This window comes from Pistacia vera, unplaced genomic scaffold (assembly GCF_008641045.1).
Source record: "Pistacia vera cultivar Batoury unplaced genomic scaffold, PisVer_v2 Contig70, whole genome shotgun sequence".
NCBI classification, from domain to species: domain Eukaryota; kingdom Viridiplantae; phylum Streptophyta; class Magnoliopsida; order Sapindales; family Anacardiaceae; genus Pistacia; species Pistacia vera.
The window spans coordinates 749,443-768,569 of NW_022196557.1; the positions used below are offsets into that span (position 1 = coordinate 749,443).

The following is a 19,127-nucleotide window of genomic DNA, read 5'->3' on the forward strand; positions in this document are numbered from 1 at the left end:
CTTCAACTCTTGAAGTGATAGTGTTTTCTATAATCAATTTGAAGGAGCCACCAACGTTTTGGTATGAAATCAAAATGGTTTATTGATTTCTTTATGACATGTAAATAACCTTTAAACCATTATAAGGATCTTGGGTTTTAGGTTTTAATAAAAAATTTTAAATTTCTGCTGTGTTTTGCCTTGATTAACTCCTAACAGTGTGTTAAACTCTCAGGCTCCATTTGGTTCACTATTTTACACTTTTTATAATAGTGTTTTGAAAAAAGTTGAGTTGAGTTGAATTGAGTTGTATTTAATAGAAAAGTGTTTGCATTTGAATATGTGTTTGGTTCATTATTTGAATATTATATTTGAGTTAAATAAATTAATGAATAATTGTTTGATATATTTTTTTAAAAAGGATTTTAAGATAGAATATTTTGATACATTTTATTTAAAATTTTTATTATTTGATTATTGAACTTTTCAATTCACATTTAAATAATATTAATTAGTTGTTTGGTAATTTTTTTATCACTGAATTAAAAACAATTTCTCCATAATAATTTTGACTACTAATATATCATTTAAAAACACGGCATTAATACATATATAAATTAATAATACGAAGCTACTAATAATCATCCCTCAAAATTCTATGTACCCCAATATTCAGTTAACAATACGAGCTGGACTCATGTTTTGCCCATATAGCAGTAGTTATGCTATCCCTCACCCTTCCCATGTCGTCTGTATTACGCTGAGTCAGTTGATTTGAACCCATCCCATTTCCTTCCTCACAAACTCTATTGCCATTAAACCTTTGGAAGATAGGGTCGTTCATATAGAACCTTTTGATAAAATTATGAATTACACAACATGCCATAACAATGTTAGCTTGCTTCTGCAATGGGTAATTATTCATCCCATCAAGAATGCGGAACCTTTTTTTAAAAACACCAAAGGTCCTCTCCACAACATTCCGAAGCGATGCATGTCTGTAATTAAACAACTCCATAGGTCCAGAAAGGTTATGACACGCATCAGGAACATGATAAGGAACCCATCTATGTGGGGCGAGGACCCCACCTCTGTTCGCATAACCCGCATCTACTAAGTAATATTTGCCTATAATGAAATACTGAATGTTATTTGAAGAATCATAAAAAAAATGTTTACAGTTTAGCTATAGTACATAAACAAGTTAGTTATACCTGGAGGAGGATGTGAGAAACCCGAATCAGGATCATCTAGAACTGAATTCAGAATCCTTACGTCGTGGGCAGATCCTTCCTAGCCAGTCACGACATATGTGAACAACATATTGAAGTTGCAGACGGCTATCACATTCTGCGACAATGCCCCTTTACGATTTCAATACGTATCTGCTACCTCAACCGGTGTCGACCCACGTATATGTGTACCGTCAATCGCTCCAAGACAGTCCTATGGACAAAATTGCATTTTAGTAATTTGTGAAGACGAACAACAATTATGAAACAATGAACTTAACTATCAACTAATTAAAAATAATTAAGTACCTTAAAGAATGGGTAGAAGTTTGGGTTGGTCAATATCTCTAATGGAACATCAGTGAAGTCAAGTGGCTTGATATAGTCTGACGTCAACTCTAATATCGCATCACAAACTACATGGACATATCTATAGATTGTCTCACCGGAATGTTGGTAATCCTCCCTAAAGTCACAATTTGACTCATTTTTCCTAACTGTTGTCAAAAATATCATTACTTGTTCTTCAATACTCATGTGTCTGGTTACTCGCAGTTTGCCTCGTTGTGCCAAAATATAACATAAGGTTTGAAAACATCGTTTGCTCATGCGACACTTATTGTATATTCTTGTATGATGACCATTTAGTAGTTCCACCATATAATCATGACCATTTAATGAAGATGTATGTATAGGTTGGCGTCGTTGCATGCTAAACTCCATTTCATATGCAATAGCCCCACACAATGCGGCTGTAGCATGTATATATAACTATACTTCCTCACTGTCATTATCTTGATTATGGTTTGTATGGCTAGACGATGCCATCTAAACTTGTCCATTGTAATAGTTTGTTCATTAGTTCATTATTTTTTAATACTAACCAAAATATAAATAACATTCAATTTTAAATTCAGTTGACCATATCCAACATATATGAATCATTGCACAACAATAGATAGTGTATCGGTTCTTAGAACAAAGCAAGTTAAGTCTGTAATACGAAGAAAGTAAATATAAAATATCTCAAATGTCAATGGAATAAATAAAGAGTAATAAGTGAAAAATACAAGTTCAACAAGGAAGTCAAACACTGTCATTTACATACTACAGAAATCATTATAAACCCAAAATTCCCTTATCTCCGGTGACATGTTCACCATTAGCTAACGCCACTCTGGGTTGGCAATTAAGTACTTCACAACATCCAAATATAGTTGCGGTGGAAGTTGCATACTTTCCAAAATTGCCTGACAATTTTCCAAGGAATATTGATCCATCCTAGCACTTGTGTTCTCTTGGGTCCCATTACCGGCACTGTTACTTGATGCCGCAGATCCCATAGTTTTATTGGAAATAGCTTCCACCAACTGACCAATCACACCCAATAATGGGTTTCCCTCCCCGTCTCTCCTTCTCCTCCTCCTATTTACGGACCTGCTATCTCCAGACCTATTAGATCGTTTTTCCCCAGTTGATCTATCTGGATCAGGATCGAAGTCATCTAGATTCATGTCTGCCTTGATATGATTGGGAAAACCAATGTTGGATACCACAGGTTGTGATGCAGATGTGTAAGCAAATCTGCCAGTTGCATTTTGCTTCTGGAATATGACCTCATATAACTCTCTATCAACAAGTCCTTTATGTAGGAATTGCTATGCACCAGGGTTTTGCTGTTAATGAAAAACATGCATAAGTTAAAATTTATATTTTCCAAAAAAAAAAAAAAAGTGCATACGTTTTGCTGTGTTATAAGAATTGGAAAAAAGAAAATGTTGTTTACCTTTATATATTCTTCCCATATCTCTTTAGAACATGTTTGAGTTTGGGACTTGTGATCCCAACCAAACCCCGTATGTTCTATTAGTGCATGCCAAGACTTGTATGTCGACCGCAAGCATTGGTACTTAGAAGACAACTGTTGCACTTCCAGTTTCTTCTATGCTACATTTTGTAATTATTCACTAATCCTCCTGTGGTCAGAAGCTCTTATTGCAGTACCGTGGGTTGTTTTCACCCACTTAGCCAACAGTTCTAAAAACCTATGGGTGAGTTCAGCAGTCCATTGAACGAACTCACTCATCTAATAATAGTAGGGTGAGAACTGTTAGTAAACGGTCTCATATACGCAGCGCAAACAAAACAAATATAATATAGAGATCGTTTACATGAGCCAAGATCAAGGGTATAATTTTACAATTCATATAAAATAAAATCTACAGAAAAATAAATTTGAGTCTAAAGAAAACAAACGCACGTTGGAGGCTCCTCCAAATTTGTGAACGAATATTTTGCTACCGATCCAAGCGTAGGATCGCACCCACGTAGTCCACACGAAGACAATCTCAAAAGAACCAAAAAGGGATTTGCTAGATCCTCTTTGGCTTTAAGATTAAGAAGAAAAAGGAAATCAAATTGAATTGATTTCTAAGCAAAAGTGTTTTTGCCGTGGGAGTGCTTTTCCGAAAGGGGCTGCTGTGTATTTTTCAAAGAAAAATTCTGTCACTTTTAATTAACACATTTTTTTCCTTTTATAGTACATCAATTTTCCCTAATCCCATACGGAATAGGCTTGGGCTCCAACACAAATGCCCCTTGTTGCCAAACACTAATATGTGATATTTTTATTTTATTTCCCATCATTATCTCAATTAAAATCAATTAATATATATTAGCATTTAACAATAATGATAATATATTTAAATATGTGTGAACACATATTTAAACGTAATTTCACTTATTTAATTTTTCTAACAAATTAAATAAAGGCTACGACCTCAACAAATTTAATTGCACTGTAAAATTACCAAAATTTCCTTTCGCCTTAAAAGATGAAAATGCCCTTCTTTCTTCTTGAGTCTTAAATTATCTTTTATGTGTGTGACCCATAGGCTCCTCATCATACCGACAGTGTATAGTATCGTGATTAACACCAATTAATCGTCTCACTAATACACAGACCAAGATTGGCCCCTAGCAAGGCATCATGGCCATCCAATAGATTCGAATTCAGCAAAGTAGCTACCTATCAACGATATGACTACCGTGCAATTCGATCCTTTCATCATTCGTTATCTCGATGAGACGAAGGCATAGAAATAGTGTCAACCTTTGGTTACTCTCGATATTATGTATTCAGTTTCTGGACCAATGACTTGTATTATAAATTGGATAGAGCAACAACTCAATCCCACTGTGGCCATAGTTTTAACGTCATTGCCATATACTGAATTGCACCGTGAGATAACTTCTCCCATACCTGGGAGTGACGAATCCTCTGTCAATCCACCATAGTCTTGATATACTCCTTGATGCAGCCAATCACCACCGTATTGACAGCTCTGAAAAGAACTGCGTTAGGCTAGTGTCAAACTACACCAATTGATGCACAAGGCGCTCCGGTGATCTCAAGTCTAAGGATCACATGCACCATCATTCGTTAGAGGATTTATTCCATAGACACTGGGGTTACCATCCATATGGAATCCTCTGGTGGGTCAGTCCAGTGAACTTGCTGTGGTGTATCCGCCTACAGCAAGCACCCGTGTGTTGCACCAGGTTGTCACCAAACAACCTTGACAAGTGAGATCAGTCACTGTCTTTCGACAGGGTCGTTCAACACTATGATAGCCTTACCGTATTATCTGTGCCCTTACTTTCGAATAATACTAGGGCTACGGATGTTTCTAGAATAGCCACCATATATGCTCATAGGGGTTCTCACTATCAAGATTTGAAACACTTGATACCCTTGTCACGGTTCTACCATTCTAAGGACATATATCAATACTTATTGCAATAATTATGATTTACGCGATATAGAATAAAATGTCTTTTATTATTGATTAATGAACATTATTACAAAGAGTCAATTCTACAATAATTGAATGGCTCTAGGACACCTACTCTAACAAGAACAACAACCATGATTGAAATATTGTAACAATTAGGAAACATATCAATATGAACATATGCAACATATAATATTATAAACAAAACATACAGAAAATATTACCTTGTTTGACCCAACACTACTTTCAACAGAAAGTACGGGGGACACGATGGTCAAGGTAGACCATCAAGGTCTTCTGTGTACCCCAATTCCGGATAAACGTCGAAATGTCCTCTGGCATCGAAAGTAATAATCAATTCTGCATCGGTGGGCTGAGTGACATGTACATTTGTTCATAGCATTGTAAGTAGCTATTGCGATCAACTAGCAGTTATCAACCTACAAAAAGATTAATACATAAGTTAGACAAATCATCACCTCTTCAAACCATTGATTAGTTTGCTAGAATGAATAAGAAAATAGTGCATCATAGGGGTTGAATAGAGCTTCATCAAGCAATGCAAAGTCTGGACCAGTTCCTTGTCCCACATTTATGATCTAATTGCAAGGCCACCTCATATCAAGATCAATTACTATCCCAAAACTGATTTCTTCATGACTAGGAATTAAATCCTCTGCAGATTTTCCAATCTGTCTTGCTGATAAGTTGCTAAAATCATCAGATTCACTCGTTCCAAAAATCTCATTGAGACTATTCATCTTTGCCGTCTTTCCATCAAACTAATTAAAATCTGTCTATTCCCACATATAAATAAAATCAACTAATGTAGAATTCATCAATCCCTTAAAGTCAAATTATCACTGTTGAAGGTTGATACTTGGCTGGAAATGCAGCAGTTCAACTAATGTTTCAAATATGTTTTTGGCGGTAAAACTGAAAGGCAATTTGCCAGGGGTCCATTTGCCAGGGGTCCATTTGTAATACTGCAAAGTTATACTTATTTTGTAATGCTTGATATGTGTCTCGGATTATATGGGATGTGTTACATAGTTGTTGTTTAGTTGGTATTAAGTCAGTAGCTTCAGATTAAAATCAAGTTATCATATGTCTGCATGTTTGGTGTAATAGTTTAATATCAACTTTATTAGTTGAAGTGTAAACTCATTTTTGAACTTAAGAATTCAGACACTTTTCTTCAATCGTATCATGCTCTCATTCTTTTCTTAGTTATCTCCAGCACATAAACACTAACATGGTATTAGAGCTTCGTTGATTCCAACAAAAAAAACTGAACATTTTCTTCTCCAAACAACACATCCAGCTCTCTTGGAAACTGCCTTGCATCAGACCTGTTTTCTTTCAAATAAATGACTACTCAAATAGCTTCCCTTCTACCTCCTGTGTTTAACGGTGAACACTACCATATTTGGTCAGTCAAAATGAAGGCTTACTTGAGGGGTCAAGGACTCTGGCAGTATGTAGAGGAAGAGAGACAACCCCCTCAGCTGGGACCAAATCCCACTCTCAACCAAATTTGAATGCATGAAGAGAAAGCATCAAAGGCTCCAAGAGCCCTGTCCCAGATCCACTCAGCTATCACAGATCTTGTTTTATAAGGATCATGGCATGCGAAACAGCCAAGGAATCATGGGACAAGTTGAGAGAAGAGTTCATGGGAAGTATCACTACAAGAAACATGCAGGTTCTGAATTTAAGAAGGGAGTTTGAAAGAATATGTTGACAGGTTGATGAGCATTGTCAACAAAATCAGATTACGTGGAGTGGAGATGTTAGACAGCAGAATAGTGGAGAAGGTAATGGTGAGCTTGCCGGAAAGGTTTGAAGCCAAGATTTCATCCTTGGAGGACTCAAAGGACTTGACTCAGATCACATTGACTAAGTTGGTCCATGCTCTGCAAGCACAAAAGCAAAGAAGGCTCCTAAGGCTTGAAGATGCGAATGAAGGGGCAATGCTGGCAACCTACAAAGGCAAACCTGTGCAAGGGAATTATAGGAAGTCTGCTGGAGAAAAAAGAGGAAAAGAAAGGTCCAACAACCAATGGAACAAAGCTGGTAGGATGCAAAATTTTCCAGCTTGTTCTCATTGCAAAAGAAAGGGACATGCAGAGCACAAATGCTAGTTCAGACCTGGTATACAGTGTAGGGCCTGCAAACAGTTTGGGCATATTGAAAGAGTATGCAGAAACAAAGGAGAGCAGTCCCAACAGCAAGCTCAAACTGCTGATGAACAACAACCAGTGCAGGAGACAGAGCAGCTATTTATGGCCTCATCTAACTTGATCCAAACTTGTGATGATACATGGCTGATTGACAGTGGGTGCACACATCACATGACACCTGATCTGAGTAGCTTTGTGAACATAGATTACTCTCATCGGTCAAAGATCAAGGTTGGGAATGGAGAGTGTGTGGAAGCAAGAGGCAAAGGAGATGTTGCAATCCAAACTCCAAAAGGTACAAAACTAATCTCAAATGTACTTTATGCACCCAATATAAGTCAAAGTCTTTTGAGTGTGGGGCAAATGTTGGAAAGGAATTATGCACTACATTTTCAAAAACAATCCTGCATTATTCAAGACAGTGAGGGTAATGAGGTTTTGAGAGTGAAAATGGTTGGGAAAAGCTTTCCAATAATGTGGAAAGCTACACCACACACAACATGCAATGTTAGAGAGGATGAAACTGAAATGTAGCACAAAAGATTAGGCCATGTACACTATAGAAATTTGACTGAAATGCAGTCCAAAAATTTAGTCTAGAATCTGCCTATTGTTGAGCAGCCGAGAGGTGTGTACAAAGTGTGTCAACTAGGCAAAATGAGTAGGAAACCATTCCCAGTGAACCAAGCTTGGAGAGCCTTTGAAAAACTCTAGCTTGTTCACTCGGATGTATGTGGGCCTATGCAAACCTTATCACTTAATGGGAGCAAATATTTTGTATTGTTCATAGATGACTGGTCTATGATGGGGTGGATTTACTTCCTAAAATAGAAAAATGAGGTGGCTGGAACATTCAGGAAATTCAAACTTGAAGTAGAGAATTTGACAGAAAAAACAATCAAAACCTTGAGAAGTGATAATGGCACTGAATACACTTCTCAAGAGTTTGAAAAAATGTGCACTGAAGCTGGAATAAGACATGAATACAGCAGCCCATACACTCCACAACAGAATGGAGTTTGTGAGAGGAAAAACAGGACAGTCATGGAAATGGCAAGATGCTTAATGGCTGAGAAAAATCTTCCCAAACCATTTTGGGCAGAAGCAGCAAACACAAGTGTCTACCTACTTAATAGGATTCCCACCAAAGCCTTAAAAAACCAAACACCTTTTGAAGCTTGGACTGGAATTAAACCAACAGTGGATGAACTGAAAATTTTTGGAAGCCTTTGCTATGTCCTAGTGCCACCTGCTAAGAGGACTAAGCTGGTGGATAAGGCTGTAACAAGAATTTTCATTGGCTACAGCAGCCAATCCAAGGCCTACAGACTCTATATTCCTGACTCTAGAAAAGTTATGGTGTCCAGGGATGTTAAGGTTGATGAAAGAGGAGTCTGGAACTGGAAAAAGGGTAAAGCTGATGTAGATGCTCAACCTCAACTAAGTGAGGTTCAACCTGAACAAACTGAAAAAGACTCAGGGGAGGAATCAGAAGAAGAAGTTGCTGTCAGGGGAACCAGAACACTTGCTGATGTGTATGAGAGGTGCAACTTAGCTCAAATGGAACCTACAAGCTATTTAGAGGCTGCACAATCAGAATCTTAGATGAGTTCCATGAAGGAGGAGTTGGCCATGATTGAAAAAAACCAAACCTGGAAGTTGGTGGATAGACCAGAAAACAGAAAAGTTATCCAAGTGAAGTGGATTTTCAGAAAAAAAAAAAAACTGAATCCAGATGGGTCAATTCTGAAGCATAAGGCCATGCTTGTAGTTAAGGGATTTGCTCAGCAATATGGAGTGGATTTCCTAGAGACATTTGCTCCTGTTACATGGCATGACACCATTAGGCTGCTACTTGCAATGGCTGCCCAATTCTCCTAGAAGGTTCACCAATTGGATGTAAAATCTGCCTTCTTGAATGGCTAGTTGAATGAGGAGATCTACATCGAACAACCTAAAGGATATGTGATCCAAGGACAAGAGGGAAAGGTGTATATGTTAAGGAAGGCCTTGCATGGCCTAAAACAGGCTCCAAGGGCCTGGTACAGCAGGATTAATGACCACCTGCTGAATCTGGATTTTGTTAGGAGTCCAAATGAATACACCTTGTACATTAGAGAAGTTGATGATGACTTGATGATCATCTCACTATATGTGGATGATCTTCTAGTAATTGGAAGCAATCAAGCTTAAGTGGATGAATTCAAGAAATCCATGCAAAGTGAGTTTGAAATGACTGACTTGGGTGGAATGTCTTAATTCCTTGGAATGGAGATTGATCAACATGTGGATGGGATCTTTGTGAATCAAAAAAGATATGCGAGTGAAGTTTTGAAAAAATTTTGCATGGAAAACTGCAAACCAGTAAATCTGCCTTTGGTTCCAAACTCAAAGTTGTTAAAGGATGAGGATGGTGAGAAGGTTGATGAAGGTCTGTACAGGAGCTTGATAGGGTGTCTGCTGTATTTGATAGCAACTAGACCAGATTTAATGTATGCAACCAGTTTGCTATCCAGATTTATGAGTAATCCAATTGAAACACACTTCAAAACAGCAAAAAAGGTAATGAGGTATGTAAGAGGAAGCATTGAATATGGGGTGTGGTTCAAAAGATCAGAGGACTTCAGTTTAGTTGGTTATTCGGATAGTGATTGGGCTAGTTCAACAGATGATATGAGAAGCACTTCAGGATTTGCATTCTTCCTGAATCATGGTGTTATCTGCTGGCTTTCCAGGAAACAAGAAACCATGGCTCAATCCACAGTTGAAGCAGAGTACATATCAGCTGCTGCAGCTGTGAATCAAGCCATTTGGTTAAGGAAAATTCTTGATGACTTGAAGCTGAAACAGAACAAGGCTACTGCTATCATGTGTGACAACCAATCTGCAGTAGCTATGGCCAAGAATCTTGTGCAGCATGGACGAACAAAACACATAAAAATTAAATTCCATGCCGTGAGAAAAGCTGAGCAAAATGGTGAAGTAAATCTAATGCATTGCAAGAGTGAACATCAAGTGGCTGACATCATGACCAAGGCTGTCTCCAAAGCAAAGTTTGAAGAATTCAGATTCAGACTTGGTGTTTCCAGCCAACCATCAAGGAGAAGTGTTGAAGGTTGATACTTGGCTGGAAATGCAGCAGTTCAACTGATGTTTCAAATATGTTTTTGGCAGTAAAACTAAAAGGCAATTTGCCAGGGGTCCATTTGTAATACTGCAAAGTTATACTTATTTTGTAATGCTTGATATGTGTCCCGGATTATATGGGATGTGTTACATAGTTGTTGTTTAGTTGGTATTAAGTCAGTAGCTTCAGATTAAAATCAAGTTATTATATGTCTGCATGTTTGGTGTAATAGTGTAATATCAACTTTATTAGTTGAAGTGTAAACTCATTTTTGAACTTAAGAATTCAGACACTTTTCTTCAATCGTATCATGCTCTCATTCTTTTCTTAGTTATCTCCAGCACATAAACACTAACAGCAACCATGTGCTTACTTAAACATACATATACACACAAGGAATCAAAACTATATACCATACATTGCATATTACTTAACATTCAGAATGGATTAGATATTGACACCAAAGCTTATGTAATACCATGTCAAAGTATACACTATATTTTCACAAAATAATTAACAAAACTGGTATGGTCTATCAATTCAAAAAGAGTTCCCATTCACTATAAAATTGAAAAAATAAAAATAAAAGAATAATTGTCCATCCACCTAACAAAAATATGCTATACATGTACTTATGTTTTGTATCATCTAGTAAACAAGAACCATGATCTTAGTTTCTGAAAAGCAGATTTTTTTGTTATGAAGTTAAAATTTAAAGAATACCCAATTTCACCATTACCCTTTTTTCACATTTTAATAGAAAATACAAACAACAAACTTCTGTTCACTTTGTTTTCAATGATTTTCCTCATCAAACTAAACAAAGCAGTATTGAAAGCACTAACTATTTGCAGACTTGTGTCACTAAAATATCTTTAATTAAAAAAAAAAAAAAAGACAAAGAAATCAAATCATGGTGTTGTTTCTTGATGAATGAGCTTGAATTATACAGAAACGTATCAAAGGACGTCGTCAAATGCAGCAAAGAGCGTACCTAGAATTGCCAGTTGAGGTGTACCGGAGTGCAGAGTGAGGTAAAACAGTGTTCAGTCCCCAGCAAAGGTCAACTTATAAAGATTATCACTGATTGGAAAAAGAGACAGAGATGGGAAACTGCGGTAAAAAAACAAAGAGATCACTAACCTAAGAAGAAGAACTAAAAGATTTTCAATTATGTGCACCAAATCTGAGGTGTTGACGACGACATGGGAGATATGAGCAGAGTTGTATCTGGATCTGAAAGGAAATTGAAACGCAGCAATGATTCTTCACGGGAGGATGAAGAAAGTGTTCTATGGGTTTCTATGAGTCTGAAACTTTGTTCTATGAGTTTCTATGAGTTTGAAACTTTCAATGAAGAAGGAGAAGAAGAAAAATGGGTGCTTTGTGCTTGGTTGATGGACTGAGAGAGGGGAAGGGATTCACGGCTATGCTTTGGTGGAGCATAGGTGGAGTAAATGAAGAGAAGAAGATGAAATAAAAAGCTCAGTAGGAGTTGGGTGAGAACATAGAAAAGTTATTTCAGAGTGTTTTGTGCTTGGTTGATGGATTGAGCGAGAGGAAGTCACGGGTGTGTTCTGCTAAAGCGAATGGGTGTAGTAAATAAAAAGAAGAAGATGCAATAAAGATGTCAGTAGGCATTGGGCGAAATAATAGCGAAAAAGTTATTGACAAAAGACTTGACAGAAACGGTCAAAAATACTCTGAGTAATTTTTTTTGAATCTTTTGATGGATATGTGAACCAAACGCCATTTTTACTGTTATCTTTATTGGGAAAACCATAATAGTTTTTTAAAGACTAAACCAAACGGAGCCTCATTTTTTAATTTTTCTTTTTAGGAAAGTTAATGTTTAATTATTTATTATATTTAAGTAAAACAGTCAGCATCAACATATAATAATTTATAAGTAGAATGTGTATTTGAGGTGTGAACACGTGACTGTGGCAAGACTTGCTTGACTTATTCAGTTTGACATAATATGTGTTTCTATTATGTTTTCTAGATTCCCACAAATTACAGTCCTTCATCATTAGTAGCAGGGCTAGCCCAAGGAGTAGGTAGGTGAGGCACCTGCCTAAAGCCCCAAAAAATAAGGCAAAAAATAGACCAAATTTTTTATAAATTTTTTTTTTGAATATGTTACAAAAATTAAAATAGTGTATAATTTATTATCCAGACTTACCTAAGAGACCCCAAAAAAAGCTAAAAAGACCCAAATTTATTATAAACTTTTTACATATATTCCTACCTAAAGTTTGACAAAATAGTAGTTTGTACCTCTAGTTTCATATATTTTAATTTACACCCCTAAATTAACACATTGAATTTCTTTTAACAATGAAAGGCTAAAATGGTCATTTACTTGTCTCAAATTACTCACCCCAAATTCACTCTCACAATTCGACATTTACATAAATCATCTCCACCCCTCTTCCGTCGTCGGCCATTTGGATCTAATTCCAATTGATTTTCTCACTAAAATCGATCTGAATGATCACTCTATCATTTCCTAAGTGTTTTCCTAGTCTTGATATGTATGACTTCTTTCTACTAGTATACTTAGAAAAAAAAAAATCTATGATAAAAGTATATTTATAGCAAATGAAAAACAGATGGGCCCAAAAATTTTCTTTACTAAACATATATTATTCTGTACATAGCAAAATAACATATATATAAGCTTTTACAACGGTGGACAGTAATGCCATTTCTCTCTGCTTGTCGACGTCCCTCCGACCATTGCTCACCTATTTCCTACAAAACATGGGAAACAACGGGGTGAGCACAAAAATGCTCAGTAAGTAAATCCTTAATCTCTTCTATCCCCGCAACTTCTTCTTTGGTTCTTTCCTTACTTAATTCTCTTCTTCTTCATTCTTAGTTCTTTCTCTTTTCTTTCTCGTTTCTAATTGTCACTGCTTTTTCTTTCTTTCTAATTCTCCATGTTCTTTCTTTCTATCTGTTCTTTCTTTCTAATTCTTTCTAACCATGAGAGAAGTCATGGTAATATGCATGAATGAAATGCATATTCAATAATGCATAGAAAATGCATTTTCTTTCTTCTTTTCTATTTCTTTTCTTTTCCTTCTATTCTTTTCTTTTCTTTCTTTTCTTGCTTGCTCAAGCTCCTCTTTTCTTTTCTTTCCTTTGCTTGTTCAAGCTTTCTCATTCTTTCTTATTCTTTGCCGATTGCATTTAATTGATGCATGGATTTGGAACCCTGGCCATGTGAGTGAGTATAGTTCTCATGTACATGCACTCTTGCGGACTGTACAAATTCTTTCTTTCTTCTTAGGCCACTCAATTAAGGTGGCGTGCATGTAGGAATTCTTCTTGGTACAACCCTCATCCACATACACTCTTACGGATCGTACAAATTCTTCTTCTTCTTATGCCGCTCACTGAAGGCGACGTGTATGTGGGAAATTTTTCTTAGTACCCACGGATTCCCCATCGCAACAACCTATTCTTTTCTCTTCTTTAACACTTTTTCTTTCTTTAATTCTTTAGTGCTTTTCTTTCTTTTTCTTTATTCTTTCTTTAGGTTCTATGCATATGTAAGTATATGCATATGGATGGCTCATGCTTATGTTTCTTTCTTAAGTGCAATCATGCTATGTTGCACAAAAATAAGTTTCTCTACTTATGCATAAGCTTCTCTTAGGCATTTCATCAAACATCATGCATGCATACTTTAATTCTATCTTTGGCAAATCTCTACTTCTTTCTTAAACCATCCATTCATGGAGCAAAACTCCTCCACAATAAATTTAAACATGGCCAAGAAAAACACTTCAAATATTTTACTCAATTTCTTTCACCAAACTTCACTTGGTCACCACAATCTCAACTCTTCTTCTCATGGCTCAATTCTACTTATCATAAGCCATCTACTCATCAACAATCACATTCTCATCATTCAAATTCAACTCATAAGCATATACATGCATAACTAATTATTTGATTGCTTAAATCTTAGCTTAGGTTGGATTTACTTACATATGGCTTGAGTAGATCCACAAGAAACCCTTTATCTTGTTGGACTTGTTCTTCCTCTTAAACCCTAAGCATAAACTTAATAAGAATTCAACATTAACACAACTTAATATTATGTCTAGAACAAGAATCCTTACCTCTTGATGCTTAGGATCAAATCCTTATAAAAATTCAACCAAAAGCCCTCAATTTCATTTAGCAAATGGATGAAGAATTGAGAGAAATGGAGAGTAGTAGAAGTGTATGAGATATAGAGAATGGGAGGGTTTCTAAGGCTAAAACCTTTTTAGCTCATATAAATAAACACTCTTTCCCATTTTGCCCTTACACTTTCTTAAAAATTCCATCCTTGACCTTTCATTCTTTACAAATTCACCCCCATTCTAAAATATTCTCCATGAAATTTCCTTGCATTTCACTCCCCACTTTTCCTGCTAATTAAGGATAGAATGGTCACTTCACCCTTATGGAAAATTCTCTAGAAACTTCACAAGGAAAATCAGCAAGCTCGTCGCCCCAACGAAAAAATGCAGAGCCTACATCGCCACGGCGACGATTCTTCTTCGCTACGGTGAAGTCTGCATTTCCAAAATTTGCAAAGACTTCATCAAATTCAGGGCATTCACACAACCATATCAACATACAAACTTAGCCAAGCACCAATTCACCACATTAAGGGAAAAATAAACATAAATCAATAACGTACCTCAAAGTGGGCGTTACATGATACCCCTCAATTTGGCCAATTTTTTACGAATCTCATAACCCAACTCCACCACGGCGACAGCCATTTTCGGCCTTTTCGACATGTACCCGGCGTCGTTGGCCTTCCCCGACACCACCTTCCTCCCCTCAGCCCTCTCACCAAAACCCTTATTATACTCATCCATTTACTGCGCCAATCACCGGCCATTGATACCTTTTGGGTCGCGACTTCTCAAGTCTTTTCTGGTCAATCCTGGCATTAATTAGAAGTCACCCATTTCAGCACCCATCACTTCTCCAACATCTGCTCTCTAAAACCCCCCACCAACCTGACTCTATTAACTGGTCGGTCACTGTCCACCTCTCCTAGTGATTTTACATCTCAAAAGGTAAGAAAAATAAATTTGAAATAATTTTTTTTAATATATGCTTATATTATTAGAAGACCCCCAAAGTAACTCTTGTCTAGGGTTACAAATGTTCTTGAGACGGCCCTGATTAGCAGCTGAACCATTCTACAACTTGCTCTTGATAATTACAAGCATCAGCCATTATTGACTCCAATGTCAAATATTTCTTAAACGTAAACCAAAAAGAAAGAAAGAAAGAAAGAAAGAAAATGCCTCCAACATCAAGTATTTCTTGAATATAAAATTAAAAAAAAAAAAAAAAGTAACAAGAAAAGAAAACTGTCATAAGTAATAAAGATAGGAATGACAGAGAAAGAAAATTAATTTCATCATCCCAAATACTTCAAATAGTTATTACAAATACAAATCAATATCTCCTAACACTCAAACATTCAGAGAGGCACAAAGCCAGAACACTTATTCATAGCACTCAAACGCTAGAAGAGATGATTATTTTTTGTATAATAAGTTCTTTTATGCCAAACATTTATTCAGGTAAAAACTCCATAGCTGCTTCAAAATCCTCGAATTTGATTGTGAGCATTTCATCCTTGTCTTCACAATCATCACTAAGCCTAAGATCCAGATTCTCCTTAGCATTAGTTAACATTATATCCACTAAACCACCGTTCATTTTCATACGCTGAGTTTTTATTGTGTGTGTCTTTATTAACTCTGCAATGACATCTATAGCACAAGAAGAATGCAATTTAAACCCATGTAACACGCTATCCTTGGCTTGATTCTTCATCTTGAGACGGAGAACATTAGCTAATTCTTCACAGCTCAGATCTTTAAAATTAAAAATGTGAGTAACCCTTCTGCTAAAACCTTCATTAGAAGATATGACACGTTGCATTGGTTCATTGTAGCCAGCAAATATGACTAAAACTTTTCCATTGTCCATACAAGACATGATCTCTTCTAAGGCTTCTAATCCAAAGTCACGGCCACTTCTCTCCTCAGGGATTAGTCGATATGCTTCATCCACAAAAAGAATACCTCCCTCGGCTTCTTGGATCTGTGCATGAAATTATTATTATTATTAATAATATGTTAATATAAACCATACATTAATCTAATAAATTTTTCTGAGATATTATGTATTTTGAAATATCAAAGGTAAAGAGAGAATACAAGTACATCAAACTATTTACATTTTTTTAGTAAATAAATTTCTAGCTACGTCGAACATATGATATAGAAAGCAAAGTGGTGTACCATCCTCTTAGTCTTATATCCAGTGTGACCAATATATTGACCAACTAAATCTGTCCGTTGAACTTCTTTTACTTTGTCAGTTTTCAAAATTCCCACACTATTGAGTAGTCTTCCAAGGATTCGAGCCACCATTGTCTTACCTATCCAATATGAAAACAATCATTTAATCTGATAGTTAAGTAAACAAAATATTCCAGCAGCAATTTTACCTGTTCCAGGATTTCCTAGAAATGCCATGTGAGGAAGTCTTCCAGCAGTGCCGATTTTCACTCCAATGGCCTTGCGCCTCTCATTCAAAAGAATGCCCTTTGCCCATTTCCGGAGTTGCCTCTTAAGTTCATCCAGACCCACAATATTTGATAGCTCTTTTTCGAGGGCATCCATCCTTTCTTTTTGCTTGCTGCCTGCTTCAAGTAACTTTTTCTTTCGTTGCTCTCCTTGGTGAGAGTGTAATAAATCATGCAACTTCCCACTTTCTTGGATTTTTGAAAGATGATCTACAGGATTAATGTCCTCCTGCATTCAAAGTTACTTAAATTACTGCTATTTAGCAAGAAATAAATTTATTATTTTAGAATACAAAAATACATACATCATCAGTAGCATCACAATCAGCATTATTCTCGAGCAATGTCTCCACAATTGAACAGTCTTCAGCTCGACTTGAGTGATAAACAGAAAGCATCAGTGGTGTCGCTCCATACTGCATGTAAAAATGGGGAAATTTTGAATAAAATTAATATCACTATCACATTTTCCAGGAAAAAAAGTGCTACTGAATGGGAATATAAGGTAGTACAATCAGAAGGCACCTTAGTTTTGGCTTCAACAAGAGCACCATGAGCAAGAAGTAATCGTGCAGCTTCATTGCACCCATTCTTGGCTGCTACATGCAGTGGAGTTTCTCCGTACTGCAAAACTCAACTGATCAAAAATCCAGAATATATAACAGATATTTGTTGCTTTTTACTAGTTAAGCAATCATATTTTTACAAGCATATTTCGCTTTATAGTGATTAGATTTCTCTCTGGAAAATTTATAAGGAACACATACCATATTTTTCGCTTCCAAGTCAACTTTATCATCTTCTTTCCATTCAAGCAGAAATTTCACTATTTCTGTCTTGTTGTTACTAGCAGAAACATGAAGGGGTGTCTCCGACATCTGCATTTAAACCAAAATGAATGCATAAATTGGAAGATAAACACACTCAGGCCTCAGCTTAACTGTACTTAAATTAATTAATTTGCAAAGAAACTTAATTTTTGTTCCCTTCTTAATTTGTCCAAAACCCTCTAAAGAACCAACTGAAAAATTCTAATTCTTTCAAAAGGATTAAAAAATAAAAAATTAATCTTACAAATGCATTTCTTTCTTCGACAAGAGATGGATTATCCTGAAGTAGCTTCTGAAACCCATCAATATCTCCCGACTGAGCACAGTCATGAATGGTTATACGTTTCTCAGATCCTGATGATTGGTTAGCATGACCATTCTCCATGTCTATTTGTCGTCTCTCTTGATGATAATTAAGGAGATTAAAAAGAACAAAACAAAATAAAGCAAGAACAAAGAGAGATTTGGAATGTCCACTAAATGAAATGAAGTTTCGTTCCCTTTTTATAAGCATGTATATGCTCAATTATTTTGCTTAATTTTATTGCGTAACCTGTTAAAGGTCAGCATGGAATATTACAGAATCTTCGATGAAGTTTCGTAAGCTTTCAGGTATTTTTTTCTTATCTCTATCACCAATAATACTTGTATCTCTAATGTCTGTTTTTCTTTATTGACTTGACTAATGTGTTTATCATATGTCGAAGAAAGATGACTCGACCTAATGCTCCTTTCTTTCCTTCCTGGAAGGAGCGCTTGTATGTCGAACCCATTTACAAAAAATCATATAAATATAAATTTATCAGTTAATGGAATATTACAATGAAGTATCCTTAGCTTTCAGGTACTTTTTCTTGCGGCTTTCTTTTTTCTTTCAGAAAAGGGGCCCTTGTGTGTCAAGGTATTTTTATATATATTAACGGCTTCACATTCTGCGCAAGGGCCGACTAGAGCATTATCTATTCCATAGCTTACCATAGGTCATTTTCATATAGAATTTAATCACAATTTTCTTTTTTTTAAAATTTATTTGATATATATTGTAAGCCAATGCATATATACCATGTAAGTACAGTAAAACCATTCTATAGTGATACTCTATATAGGAATAAACTCTATATAGTCATAAAAAAATTTATTCATAATTTGGGATAGAAATAAATAAGAATAAACTTCACATTATAATAAATTATAATTTTTCTAATTCCCGTCTTAAGAAAAGTTGCCTCCACATAGTAATAATTATCTGTATATTGGAGAAAAAAAATATATGGTATGTTATATTAAAGATTTAAGATGAAATAAAATATTTATCTGAAGTTGTTTAGGATAATAATTTATACTTTGGAGTTGTTATTAC

General features: G+C 35.9%; 2 protein-coding genes across 2 annotated transcripts; both read right to left on the reverse strand.

The window, feature by feature from the left end:
• Positions 1–655: 655 nt before the first annotated feature.
• LOC116114087 lies at positions 656–2,725 on the reverse strand. Its single transcript, XM_031400239.1, has 5 exons — positions 2,383–2,725; positions 1,521–1,708; positions 1,372–1,425; positions 1,194–1,272; positions 656–1,107 (listed from the first exon to the last, which is right to left on the reverse strand). The coding sequence occupies exons 1-5, from the start codon at positions 2,723–2,725 to the stop codon at positions 656–658; spliced, it is 1,116 nt and encodes a 371-aa protein (XP_031256099.1).
• A 13,043-nt stretch (positions 2,726–15,768) lies between these two features.
• On the reverse strand, positions 15,769–18,222 carry LOC116114108 (ribulose bisphosphate carboxylase/oxygenase activase, chloroplastic-like). Its single transcript, XM_031400262.1, has 7 exons — positions 18,012–18,222; positions 17,705–17,815; positions 17,463–17,561; positions 17,243–17,353; positions 16,860–17,166; positions 16,651–16,790; positions 15,769–16,450 (listed from the first exon to the last, which is right to left on the reverse strand). Exons 1-7 carry the CDS (start codon positions 18,150–18,152, stop codon positions 15,917–15,919), a joined length of 1,443 nt encoding a protein of 480 aa, XP_031256122.1. The 5' UTR covers positions 18,153–18,222; the 3' UTR covers positions 15,769–15,916.
• Positions 18,223–19,127: the final 905 nt, after the last annotated feature.